Genomic DNA, 13,471 nt, shown 5'->3' on the forward strand with positions numbered 1-13,471 from the left:
TTTATACAGTGTAGACAGGCACTCACTAACAGAATATATGCAGTGAATGGGGCAGAGAAGGGGCCTCACTGCCAATACAGTATATGTAGTGATTTGCAGACAGGGGCTCTCATGGCTGACACAGTATATATGCAGTGAATGGCAGACAGGGGGAGCCCCACTGCTAACACAGCATATATGCAGTGAATAGCAGACAGTGAGTAGTGTGCACACACCCACTTAAGGAGTGCTTGCCAAGGGGACTGAGAATCCCAAACTGAATTCCCATTTCTGGGTGTCCACTTGGGTGCTGGCAAGAATGCATCTCACTGCCTTTCATCTGGAGCACTGACTCATCCAACACTAGCTCGAGACCAGGGGGGTCAAACTCGTCCCGGAGCCCTGCAGTTTTTGGTTTACCCTCATTTAACACACCTGATTAAACTCAGTTCTTGAGCTGAATTATTTGTGGTGGAAATGCTGCTGTTCAGCCCATTAGGCGGCACAAACGGCCACCTAGGGCACCATCTTCTGGGGGGAAACGGCATAACAAATCACTGGCGACAGTCCCAACCCACCACAAGATTCACCGCCGGCACAAGGAGCAACGTCCTGGACCCCATGGCGACGTCACATTCCTACACCTTAAAGCACCAAATTGCTGCGTGTATTTCCGCTGCCAAACTTTTCTTTTAAAGACTTCCAGAGAAACATGAGTTTTTCTATATGTTTTATTATTTTGTTTTGTACAACAAACCGTTTGACCCCCTTGGAGGTTTTGAATCCCATGCAGGGCTCAGAGAGGGAGGTAATGGAATGTACACACTGGAGACCCTCGGGGGCTGAAAAGCACAAAACTGCATTGCTACTGAGCCCAAAGAGCAGCTCCTCCACCACAAGGTAAGACCCTCACATGCTCCATTAAGCTTGTCTGGAGATCTCCCATCGCCTTCAAACATGCACTTGCTTAAAAGTCTCCATCACAGCACCAGTTACACTGGGAGGTGTGTTTATTGCATCATGTACTGGTCCCAGCACAGCAGTTCCACCATCCAGTCTGTTTTCCATTAATTCTTCTTTCTCCATGTCCCGCTACTTCCCTGAAAATGATTCTTTACTGTGGAGTGGGGAGGGGGGGGGGCAACCTGGTCAGTTATAATAGGGTAAGATGAGCAGGGGTGGAGACCTGCACCCCTCCTCTGCACCACACCTTAGTCCATTTCCATGGTAACCTTACACCGTCTAAAAACATGCAACCTAAAATATTTTGTGGAGATGGGGGGGGGGGGGGACTCTAAAAGAGGTAAAGGCAGAGGATAGACAAAAAAAAAAAAAAGTAGTACAGTCCATAAAGCGAAGGTGTAGCAGACAGACACACTGATAATTTAGACAGTTTCTTGGTTGAAATCCCCGCCATCTGTTCCCTTGTGTCTTTCTGGGCTTGGTCGCCTTCACGCCACCTGGCACTCTGCTGCCACCTAGCGCTTGGACAGCTCATTGGATAACCAGTCCAGCCCTTCATAGAGGCCCGTGCCCTGTGTGGCACAGGTTGCTTGCACGTGCCACTGGAGGGAGAGAGAGACGTGGAGACATTGGCTTCGCTCTGCAAAGACCATTCCTGATGCTAAGTTCAGTTTAATGCCTTCCTTACTACCTTAATGGATCTGGAGACCCCCCCCAACAGTGCACGTTTTTTTGCTCCCGATCCCCGGGACACTTACGGTTCTGCTCCGTAGGCTGTGAAGGCCCAGTTTGTCCGTCAGGTCGCTCACTGGCATGGCGTTGGGCAGATCTTGTTTGTTGGCGAAGACTAGCACGACAGCATCGCGCAGCTCGTCCTCCTGCAGCTGTGGAGAAAGATGGTACAGGTATGGGTCAGTTAAACCGCATCCATCCGGGGGTCCAGGATGGGGGACATGCCCCTGCAGTGTGAAGAAATGCAGCCCTCGGGAGAGAGCATCAGCGAATTAGCCTGTGACTGCAAATGAGCAGGAGGCTCTGCCGATACACAGGAGGCAGCAGGACGTCATGTCTGCTTGCGCCAACAGCTGTGGACCGCGCAGATACCCACCATTTTGGAGAGCTCCTCTGCTGACTCCGCTATTCGCTCACGGTCGTTGCTGTCCACCACAAAGATGAGGCCCTAGGGACCAGACAACAGCTCAGAGTCAGCATGACAGAAACCTGATCGTGGACACTGTCAGAAGTCAGTTAAACCAGTCAAAAGATCCCACAGAGAGTTAGATTTGGCTCAGAATTCCTGCTGAAGCAAAACCAAGTATCGTGAAACGGAAAGGAGATAAATCAGACACCTTCACTATCCAGCTGACATGGCAACCAGGTGAGAAACTTTCAAATCTTTCAAAGAGCAGTGTGGCACTCTGTTTGAAATGGTGTTGAGGATATTTACTGATCTCATCTACTGTTACAACTCACTTACATTTTAGTTTGTTTTTTTTTTTAACATTTGTAGCTCAGTGATGGAGGACACAGAGGTCCTACAGGTGGAGAAAAGACACACCTGTGTGTTCTGGAAGTAATGCCTCCAGAGAGGCCGGATCCTGTCCTGGCCGCCCACATCCCACACCGTGAAGCAGATGTTCTTGTATTCCACAGTTTCCACATTGAAACCTGTCAAGCAGTTCAGCAGAGAGAATGATCAACGCTTGAAGATGTTTACAATGAAACTGGGACAGTTGCAATCTGGAAGACTTCAGATCAAATGCAGTATGGTAACATAATGTCTCTCTCTTCAATGCAGATCTTACCGATGGTTGGAATGGTGGTCACAATTTCTCCCAGTTTCAGTTTGTACAGGATGGTGGTTTTCCCAGCAGCATCCAACCCCACTAGATAGAGAAACAAAACTATTTTAACAGTGCAAAACTTTACATGAAAAAGTTAAGAAACCTTGCATCTAGATTGCACGACCAATGATATCATGAGCACTTGAATGGCTTTTAAATAACCCTGGTTTTGCCCATCTCAAGTCAATGCGCGAAGCCGGTAAGAGCTTCGTGCGTCTGAACGCAAACTCCGATCCCGTCCTCCGTCTGGTAGATGCGTCACGCTACAGGTAAAGGAGACTCGTCTGAGATCAGCCACCGCTTTTACAAACGGGTCACAAAGCATACAGTAACCATCGGCCGTACTGTGGTACCTGTGATAAGAGCGCGACTTGAGTAAGGTGTCAATCCACCTGTTACCTCTATCCTCAGCACATCAGCTCCATGTCAATACGGAAAAACCAACGGCCCTCCACCCTGGCCAACAGCCCCACTGACATCTTAGGCTTCCAACCTAACTCACTCATCATATGGAATAAAGCAGGCAGTAACGGTTCACGGAAAAGCACTCGCATGTCATTAAGCTAAGTGCAAACTATGAGGGTAGCAGGAACCGTAAGTGTTAAACTAGCGCTACTGCTGCTAAACCTCCGATCCTGCTGAAAGAACCGCATCGAAGCCCTTTCTTTTCCATACAACTGTCCCTCCCTTCCTTCCAATACTCACCCATAAGGATCCTCATCTGCTTCTTACCGAAGAGCCTGGAAAACAGCGATGAAATCGTGAGCCCCATCTTACTTGCACAAACAAGGTGCTTCAAATATCCCTAACCAGCGATTCGTAATAGAAGGCTCGAGTCCTCCGATGATATTTATCCTCCCCGTCTCGGAAGAGAACAGGAGTACGGCCCCCTCTGGCTACAGTGCCACGTCCGGGCCAACGCGGCGGAAGTGACGCGTCACCCCCTCGCGCAGCCCCGACTTCCGTTGTTACGTTTCTCTGGTACGCAAGGCCGTTCAAATGCATCTATTCGTATATTCCTATATAATTACTGCGTTTTACTATTCACCACTGATATGTTTTATGCGTAAAGGAAAATATCTACTGAACACACTACTTAAAAGACCATCCAGGAAGTTAAAACATTTGCGACGCCCTTGAATCGTTATCAGGAAGTGTATGTCACCTGCGTACACGTGAGCGTGTGGCGCGAAACGGCATTGTCACAGAAGGAGATGACGGGATCTCCTGTGTGTCACCTGTGGTTTCGTCGAGTCCGACTGCGTGGCTGGGAATCAAACTAAACAGGTTTTTCCCCTTATAGGCATTGCTGCGATGATTACACTCTGACTTAATAACATTAAGATCAGTCCACTTTCCTTAACTTGCAGTCCTGGGTTTTACATTAATTTCTGAAACATGGGATTACTCTGAGGTCCGATTAACAGTCTTATTGTGTATTCAGACTTGATTTAAAGCTATTGAAAGTTAGACACCTGGACCTGACGCTCCGTCTGTTCTTTAACTCTCGCTCTTTTTCTGATTCCGGACTTTTGAGTTTCATAAACAGCAGAGCGATGCAGTGTGGAATTACAGGAAAGAGATTTGACCCATCCTGGTCTTCAACTGTTGTTACTGGGTGCTTGTTTTGGTTTGTAGAGGGGGCACTGAAATCAGAGCTTGCTCTTAAAGTAGGCCGTGGTCTAATGGTTAGGGAAGTGCCCTTTTAACCGAAAGATTGCTGGTTCGAATCCCTGGCCAACAAGGCACCGCTGCGGTATCTTGAGTACAGCACTGCTCCCCGAGCACTGAATTAGCTGCTCCCTGCCAAGTCATATACGGGTTAAACGCAGAGGACACATTTCGTGTGCTGTGGTGTGTCAACAATGATCGCCGAATTAAAACGAACTCAAATCGACTGTCATTGAAACTTTCGGTTATTGAATGGTGAACACTCGTCAGGGAATCATAATTTGAAAATATTTAGACCAAAACTTATGCTTAGAATTTAATTTATTGCGGATTCATATGGTCTTCTTTGTGCTTATGGCTTGCTCATGTGTCATGAAAGCTCTGTTGATTGTTATTTATTTGTAGACAGCTTTCTGCGTCTTCTGGAAGGTTCTCAATCTGCTCCTGTCATCTGTCATCTTGTCTGCCAAATAAGCCAATGTGTGAATTATGCCACCTTCCATTTACCTTGGTAGTCGGAGCTGGGAATGCCATCATAACCTACTTAATCAGAAAGCCATTTAAGGTGTTACTAGGGACCTGTTACCACTCCCCCCAACTTGCCCGCCCAAGAAATAAAGCCTCAGTGTCACATTGCTTTTGTGTTTTATTAGGAACCTGTTCAGATTTGTCGGTATCAACAGTGAGAGTGTAGTGATGCAATAAATAAATAAGCCAGTTCATGCATCTAAACGAGGACTGAAGATGATTGTTAAGTGCCATCAATGATAAACAATAATAAATTTAATCACTGACTCAGGATCAGTTGTCCAGCTCATGTCACCTTTGTCAGAAGGTTCTGCACCTGGAGCAGCGCTGGCATCCCAGAATGCCACAGTCCTGCATCACATTACATGTTGATGCACATCAGCCTGCTGTGGATGCACGGGTCAGCTTTTCAGGCTCTCAGTAGCAGCTCAGGGCTGCTGTGGGCCCAAATCGACACTGCACCTGTGTGTTGGGGAGGGGGGACATTACAAGGGCCAGCCGTTTGCTCCAGTGCCCCAGGAGAGGCATGGTGACAGGAGTTAGGGACAGGCTGAGCTCAGCCTAGCAGCACCGACAGATGAGGTCCAGCAAAAGATGGCCTCCGCAAAGCATGTGCAGCTTTTCTGTTTGGGGTACAGCACTGTGTAGTGACATTTTAGACATGCATAAGTCTTTTTTCTCATAAATAATATAAAATAAATACCATCAACCAAAAATAACTACTACTAAATTCAGTGCACAGCTCATCTTGACAGTGTTTCTGAAAGCTGGTTCAATGTTAATGAACCTATTTAGGACAACAGGCAACCTTCACAGTTGCTAATGAAATCCTAATGCAGCTCCACTATCCCCCTAAAAGTGCTTTTGTGGTTTTATGAATCCCAGGCAATGCAGGAGCATCCATAAATCCAAGAAAAATACTCACATACACAAGGGAAAAGTTCCAAAATCTGCAATAATGATTCAACATTTTGCTCAGACTAACTAGTGTGACTTCAAGCTTAATCTATTTCTAAGCCAAGCAGGGCCTTTCCTAGACACTGTCTGCGCTAAGGGGAACTGGCTTACAAGCGTGATCATGGTACGTGATCAATTAGCGACATGGTCGCAGGTCACACCTTCGGTGGAACATGGAACAGCTCAGTTTAGGAAAGAGCTGTTTTTGGGCCTTTCTGTGCTCCTCAATGTCATGCTGCGTTACAGGTCTGAAACCTTGGCTGCGTGGTGTGTTTTCTGACCTAAAATGGAGTAGGGTGTGATTAAAAGATTAAAACAGGAAGAGTGGTGAGGCGTGTGTGTGTGTGTGTGGGGGGGGGGGGGGGGGAGGGGTTGAAGGTGGTCAGCGGCGAAGCAGAACGGCCTGCAGGTCCTCCGGCAGGGAGCGGATGACTGTCTCCACATGCTTCTCCTGCTTCTGCAGCACCTCCTCCTTCACTGGGAGCTGCTGCCGGCGGGCCTTGGTCTAGGGAGCAGGGGGAGGCCACACTAGAGCCACCAAAAACGCACACAGACCAACAAACATCTGACCGCCACCGCTGAACATGGCCAACCAACCAGCTTCTCCCTCAGCTTCAGCACAAGGTCCACGATCTCCACCTCGGACTTGTCTTGGATCCACGCCGCGAGGTCCTGCGGGGAACGTAGGCAGACAGCAGTACAGAGACGCTATGGCGCCTGCTGGGTCAAAGGACCACAGTGCATTGTGGGAGTGGGTGGCGGCACTCACAGCTTCAGAGATGACCTCCAGGTGAAGACACTCCAGTTTCTGCGTCATTTCTCTGTGTCTGAGGCGATACCACCCGTCAAAGTTTGGGGACCTGAAGAAGCGTCTGAGGGGTGAAATCGGGGCGTTGGCGGCTTCAGGACATTATTACAGGATGTAAGGTTTAACATCAACATTGAGCAGACAGTATGACATTTAATGGGGACTAAGATCTCCCTGCAGCGGCGCGAAGCAGGACAGATGTGTCACCTGTACAGGCCCATCCAGTCGCCCTTGAGCACGGAGGTGAGCTGGGGGCCAGCATGCTCCAGTGTCTTCATGAACTCCTCCTGGCTGAAAGGCCGGATCTGGGGGGGCGTCTGGACACAGGCCATTGAGACAGACAACTAAGGACCCTCACCGATCAGCTTGCCACCGGGATGGGAATTCAGGAGCAGGGTGATGCACATCATCGCGGTGAAGGCCTGGACCTACCTTCCATGGTGTCACTGACTTCTGAAGGGGCATCAAGCTGGCCAGGTAACGTTCCTGAAGGAAGAGGAGCATCCATGTGTGGGAATGCTGATCTGTTCCACAGCCCTGCGTTTCTGCACTCTCAATGTTCAGCAGTTAAAATCTACTGTATTTCCATTTTTCAGTCTTAAAAAAAAATGATAAAAAAATCACACTCATTGATGAATAATTTAAAATAGTGCTCACTTATTTAGTAGGTCAGTTATCTTCTGACAACAGAGTTATTAAATGAAATATTTAGCTTAAACCACAATTTTAGCTCAGTATTCAATTACTGCAATTGTCTGTGTGCCCAGTGTATGGTGACAGACATACAAGCTGGAAGGAAGGAGACAAGCCAGCCGGTTGGGCCTCACCAGGGGTATGATGAAGCTCTGCGTGAGCTCCAGCAGGTGGCGCCTCAGGATGGCGCACTGTACCTCGGAAGGGCGCTTTCGCTGGATGCCCTAAGAGAGGAACAGACGGACCGAGCACTCAGTCTGGGGCCTACAAAAGGGCTCATACTCATGAAACACTACAGGTTGGGGCAGTCACCACTAGGGGCAGGTCTTAGAGACATGCGACGATTCACTTACCTTTAAGAGTCTTTTAATAAGCGCCTTATCTTTGTGAAGAAACGTTTTATATGCTGTGTATACGCCTAGGGAGAAGAGCAGAATGATAACAGCGAGGAAGCAGAGCCCCACGTCGCCACACGCCCCCCACCATCTTTGGAACTGCTTCTTGCTAGCACCGTATTTTGGGGGTGACGGCCGAGGAAGCCTCAGAGCTCTTTCCTCAGGCCCAGCTTCCTGTTGAATGTGCAGTAATCAGTCCTTTGTTATGCTTCACATATCATAGTCATGGCCTTAGTAGGCTGCTGTCTTTTGCTCTGCAGCAGGGTTACCCAGTTTCGGCCCTATTTTAAGGCTGTGAATTGACGGGGGTGGGGCTGGGCTGACCTCAGCTCGCCCCAATGGGAGCCCGAGGTACAGGGAGGATTTATGAAATAGTACTGCACAAAGTTAAAGGTGCGCTATGGGAATTAGTGAAATCAGTCACACTATGAAATGCTTCCAAATTTACCATATTTTGAAATTTAGTGATGAAAACAAAGGTTTTCTGTTCTAGTCTGTTCTATTCTATAGCTGTCATATTTACCATTACTGAGCTGTAATTTCAGGAACGTCCACTAGAGGGTCCTATATCTACACTGTGACAACCTCCCAGACAGTATCTTGGGGTACGCTATCAAACCAGTTCTGTGAACTCTGACAAAAAATATTTAACTCTTTCAAAATTAAATAAGAGACACGCTTGTGGCCACAGGTTCCAACATTAAATATGAGACAAAATTGTGGCCACAAAATATGAAATGTAAACAAACATATGTAAGCATTCATGGAGCCTCATGCAGCAGTCTGCGACAGAGCTTACCTGGCTTGGTGTCCAGGCTTTTCAGCTTCGCCAGCTTCTTTACCTTCACTTGCTTTGGCAAGTCACCTTAATCAGGTAGGAAGCAGGAATGAGCCTGGAGGAAGCCAGCAACTTGGAAATCAGCCCAGCTTGCAGCTCATTCAGGGCACTGGCCAGTTAGCAGTGAACCATGGGCTCCAGCTGGTCAGGAAGCCTTGGGGGTGTCCCACAGGCAAATGGGTGGGGCTGTACAGCCTCGTGTGGCATATGCTTCAGTATTAAAAGGCCTAATGCTCTGCTCCATGCTCCATTTGCCTCAGGGGGATCAGCACACAATGACCCGACAGATGTCAGGTAACAAGCTGCCACTTTCAGCTTTTAGAACTCTGCCTCTAGCAAGGGGGGGTGGGGGGGGGTCAAGTACTGAGATGGGTGAGACACCCTCTCCAGTCCTACCGGACATCTTAAGGTCTCCCAGGCGGATGACATGGGGCCAGTACTGGAAGGTCTTGATGAAGAATGGGTTGGTTACCCCCAGGATGACATTGGGCCTGAATCACAAAGAGCCGGGCATGAGTGTGCATGACAGAGACACTGAAGATACAGAGTGCCAGGTAGCCAAAGAGCAGCGGAAACGAGGAAAACCATGGCAGGCCCAGGCAGGGACAGCACTCACGGCGCTTGTGTCCTGGTGGTGTACTCCTTAAACTCGCTGTCGTGGATCGTGAAGTACGGACGATAGTCGCAGCAGTACTTGAGCGGAGCAATGGAGCTGCGGAAACAAGCCAGTGGAGAGGTGAGCAACGTGACTTTTCACTTCATTTAGCAGTGCAGCTGATAGCGGGTGCCAAGAGTCAGCTGAGGGAGGGCTCCGCGAAGCGGCTGCTGAACAGGCCCCCCCCCCCCGGCTCTGCCAGATATAAACAATCACCCAGCACGGCTCGGCTGGTCTTTGCACCTTCGGACATGTTTGTTAAACGCCGCTTGAAGGCATTGGAGCCGAGCAGAGATGGTGAGAGAGCGCTGCAGAGACTCCTATGTAAACACGTCGCGGCGGGTACCTGACGAGGGCCAGGACAGTTTCCGAGGAGATGGTCGGGGAGGGCGCCATGACAACCAGCGGCTCGCCTAGCAAAGCCAGCTCCCAAAGCATCTGGATGTGGATCAGAAGAGACTGGAAACACCTGAAGCAGAGGTTAGAGAGATCACCTAGCAGCCTTCCTGCAGAGAACAGGTTAAATTGTCAAGGATCATCTTATTAATGCACACGACGGTAACAGCACACTGCTCATGGCACCGTGCTGGAGACACACAGCTGACAGGGAGGCTTGCCTGTTCCCCACAGCCTCCTGCCACCAACTCTGCTAGAGGCTTTACATCAGCAGATGAGTCTCACATCCCTCTAACTGACCAGTCCACAAATGCTAATAAAAACAGCACAGCATGCAGGAGAAAGCCAGCACGTGGCAATGGCGAGATACCAGGAGAGGAGACGGGGGCCCAGGTGGGAGGCTAGTCTCCGGCGGGGGGCACAAACATGGTGGGGGGGGGGGGGGGGGGGCACACTCACCTAAACAGGTCCAGCTCGTGCACTGTGGGCAGGACCACTGGGGCTGGCAGCAGGTTCTGTACGACAGAAACAGACAGCCATCACGGAGCAGGTTCCTGTCAGCTTTCACCCGCTCTGCAGTGCCAGGCCCTCTGCTGCTCCTGTCCCCCAGCACCGCGAGCAACTGACCTCCTTGTGCGCCTGCTTTAAGGGGCTCCCTCCCAGCTTGTCGTTCTTTGTTGGGATCCTGACCTGAGTGAAATGTGGAACAGCCATACTGAGAATACCTCCCACGGATCTCCTGGCAATTATATGTGTAACAAGCACCTTGTGGGGGTGGGGTGGGGTGGGGTGGGGTGGGGGGCCTTACCTGCATCACCACTCCCATCACTGGCAGGTTGAGGGTCATCCCTGGCACTGGGGCAGGCCACTGGTCGATCTCATTGCAAACTGGGGGGCATAGAACAACACACCTTCGGAGCCAGCTCACAACATCATAAAGACCTTCAGCCCCAAGACCACAATTTGGTCTGTAAATCGGGAGGATTGAACCAGCTGTCCAGTCAAACACGCAGCGCAGTTACGAGCTCATACAGAAGTTCAGAAATCACCCTGCTCATCACACCGCTTTGCCTAACCGAGCAGAAGCCAACAGGTGGTCCCCGACCACCTCCAAGGTGGCTGACTGCTCCCTGCTTTAAGCACATGATGCTGGCATCATAGACCACTTCAAGGGGTTATGAGAAGCCAGTCATAAAGGCAGCACACCAAAATATAGTAAGGTTAACATGGAAATGCATTAATTTACATCCTCAGCACCAGGTATTACATGTGCTGCAACTAATGTAGCAGATGCATTATTTGGCAAAATCCGGTTGGATTTGTGTGACAGCACTGACGTGTTTAAAAGAAGGTTCAAATGCAGCTGTTTAACCATGAGAATAAAGGTACATTTACATGCTTAATTGTGGTCAAACAGGGTTCATTCCCAGTGCTTTCGGTTTTGCACCTCACCTGCTTCAAGGCAAGGCTCCAACTTCTCAAAAAACTCTGGCGCTACAAGCTGCAGCAGGGACTGGAAGAGGCTGACGTAAGGCAGCCGGGAAATGAAGACCAGGGACTTGGGAAGCAGAGGGTGAGGATAGCAGGAAACAGTAAACCGCAGCTATAGCTAAGCAGCAGTCAGACGCCATAAGGGCAGTTACAGTACAACCGTTTACTCATATTTTGGGTAAACACTGATCTTATCAACTGTGTAATTATGAGGTATAACAGCTACTTAAAGCAAACATGCACGTGGTTCGGCTCACCAGTGTATATCAAACACTCCATAGCAGCATAGAAAATGCGATGATACACAAACTATTTTATGGAAAGCCGTGCGGATACCTTTTGGAAGTACCCTCTTTTGACGGAGACATCTTTGACTTGCCTGAAGTAGACATACCCGAAGTAATGTGCCAGGTCTCTCTAGAGGAACCACAAGGAAGAAAAGCTGCCTTTTCAACAACACATACTCAAATGACACACAATGTGCAGAACAGATATGGAGCTTGTAGTTCTGTCATTAGTATTCCTTGTATTTTGTATGGTTAACATTACAGGGGCCACATTTTACGGCAGGATTACCCTACCTGCAGAGTGACTGGAGCATCCCCGCTGTAAATGTCCTCTGATCCAAACCGAGGGCCCCTCTGTCCCACAGACTGCCGCAATCTGAAACTGAACTGAGTGTCTCCAAGGCACCCTAGGAAACCAGAGGAAACCAGCATAAACTCAGCTTCAGACACCTGAACAATCACACTGCACGTATTCAGACGGCTGGGGAATGGTGTCAAATCACTGTCCAAGCTTCACGACCTATCAAGCCTTACTGGAAAACTTACCCGAGTAAGAATCTGGGAAGGACAGATAGCATATGCTGGTTTTCTGGGGGGAATAATGTTGACACAAAAAGGTTATTAAATGTTGCTGCTCTGTCGAACGTATTGCAGCCACGGAAAATACCTGCTTGCGATATCCGCAGCAGACGCAAAAAACACAGAGCGGCAACTACGGTCAGAGCTTCGACATCAAGGGAAACGAACGTCGCAGTTACCTCTTTTTCCGTAAGTTTCACCTCTTGGGGATAAACCAACTGAAAAGCAGAAACAATAAAATGACTCACAGAGGTCCCAAGGCGATCATAATACGCAGCCATCATAGATCTACCACGATTTAAAAGCACTGCTGTTGGTACTGTTCTCATTAAACTGTCACCCACGACAAGACTCAAGAAGAGTACAACATAAGACGTGAATAGGCTTATTTCATTATCGATCTGAATCTTTTTCATTGCAAAAAAAACGTCACCCAATCCTGGTCACCAGCTGTCAAACAGATAGGTTCCAGTACACCTGGATACAGGTCAGTACCTCGATGGCTTGCCCGAACTCCAGATCAAAGGTAACGACGCAAACGCACTCCAGCCAGGAGGAGAAGCGGGCCCAGGCGGTACGAGAAGCCGAGTCGTCTGCGCCTTTTCCCCATTTATAGCCTTGGGGTTCGGCGTTTTCCAACGGGTCCATCACAGCTTAGCAAGCCATTGCTTCCCGCTGTCTTCTTCGGTGGTGCTTGAAGCGAGTTTGCGTACCGGGCTAAGTGGTGTGTGGCGTCACCTACTGCTCCGGAGTGCGGATCGCAGCCCCGATTGTGACAGAGGGACAGCCGCTCTCCCAAGTAAAGGAAAACAGTACATACATCACATACAGTACATACCGTCTCATCAACTGGTCCTCGCACGAGATAAATATTTGAGCATAATATATGTTTCACTGTCTTCAGTAAAGGACAGAGACAGAACAACCAAAGGAATTAAACCCGTTAAATCAGTTAAGTGTTGTTAATGACAACGAAAACAGAAGATGAGCGCAGAATCCCCCGTCACACTGTGCAATCAGCAATATGCAACGGAATATTTCAGAATATTTCCATTTTCTAAAATTACCTACAAGGTCTCATTTTATGTTGTCCTAAGGAACTTGTTCGTATGTCTCTACTGTACACGTTGATCTAGAAATCGTTAGTCGATGTTAATACACCTTGCATAATAAAATGGTTTTCCAAACAATGATTTGGGGACGCAGTACTTTTCGAAAAACTTCCTGTCCTATATCACGTTACAGCGTCCTATTTTGATGTAGTGGTAGTAGTAATAATAATTTAAAAAAGAAAATAAAGAATCTGTAAACTCAGAGGACCCCATCAGAAGAGAGGCTGTAGTGTTTAAGACACAGAGGGCTTAGTAACATTGGAATACTTCCTTAT

At 48.7% G+C, this 13,471-nt stretch overlaps 2 protein-coding genes across 5 annotated transcripts; both read right to left on the reverse strand.

Moving 5' to 3' along the window:
- Positions 1 to 696: 696 nt before the first annotated feature.
- Positions 697 to 3,713, reverse strand: LOC125739239 (ADP-ribosylation factor 4-like). Its single transcript, XM_049009137.1, has 6 exons — positions 3,492 to 3,713; positions 2,748 to 2,828; positions 2,501 to 2,610; positions 2,051 to 2,122; positions 1,701 to 1,826; positions 697 to 1,544 (listed from the first exon to the last, which is right to left on the reverse strand). The coding sequence occupies exons 1-6, from the start codon at positions 3,556 to 3,558 to the stop codon at positions 1,458 to 1,460; spliced, it is 543 nt and encodes a 180-aa protein (XP_048865094.1). The 5' UTR covers positions 3,559 to 3,713; the 3' UTR covers positions 697 to 1,457.
- A 1,372-nt stretch (positions 3,714 to 5,085) lies between these two features.
- Positions 5,086 to 13,437, reverse strand: dennd6b (DENN/MADD domain containing 6B). Of its 4 annotated transcripts, none has more exons than XM_049009133.1 (20): positions 12,580 to 13,437; positions 12,264 to 12,302; positions 12,052 to 12,094; positions 11,800 to 11,912; positions 11,555 to 11,635; positions 11,180 to 11,285; positions 10,536 to 10,615; positions 10,355 to 10,417; positions 10,187 to 10,242; positions 9,678 to 9,800; positions 9,293 to 9,388; positions 9,073 to 9,167; positions 8,638 to 8,703; positions 7,797 to 7,861; positions 7,578 to 7,667; positions 7,183 to 7,236; positions 6,958 to 7,067; positions 6,712 to 6,802; positions 6,540 to 6,614; positions 5,086 to 6,447 (listed from the first exon to the last, which is right to left on the reverse strand). In XM_049009133.1, the coding sequence occupies exons 1-20, from the start codon at positions 12,730 to 12,732 to the stop codon at positions 6,325 to 6,327; spliced, it is 1,722 nt and encodes a 573-aa protein (XP_048865090.1). In that variant the 5' UTR covers positions 12,733 to 13,437; the 3' UTR covers positions 5,086 to 6,324. The 4 variants fall into 4 exon arrangements, with proteins under 4 accessions (XP_048865090.1, XP_048865089.1, XP_048865088.1 ...); XM_049009132.1 differs by having other exon boundaries at positions 6,712 to 6,814; XM_049009131.1 differs by having other exon boundaries at positions 6,958 to 7,094.
- Between the last annotated feature and the right edge of the window lie 34 nt (positions 13,438 to 13,471).

This window comes from Brienomyrus brachyistius, chromosome 3 (assembly GCF_023856365.1).
Source record: "Brienomyrus brachyistius isolate T26 chromosome 3, BBRACH_0.4, whole genome shotgun sequence".
NCBI classification, from domain to species: Eukaryota; Metazoa; Chordata; class Actinopteri; order Osteoglossiformes; family Mormyridae; genus Brienomyrus; species Brienomyrus brachyistius.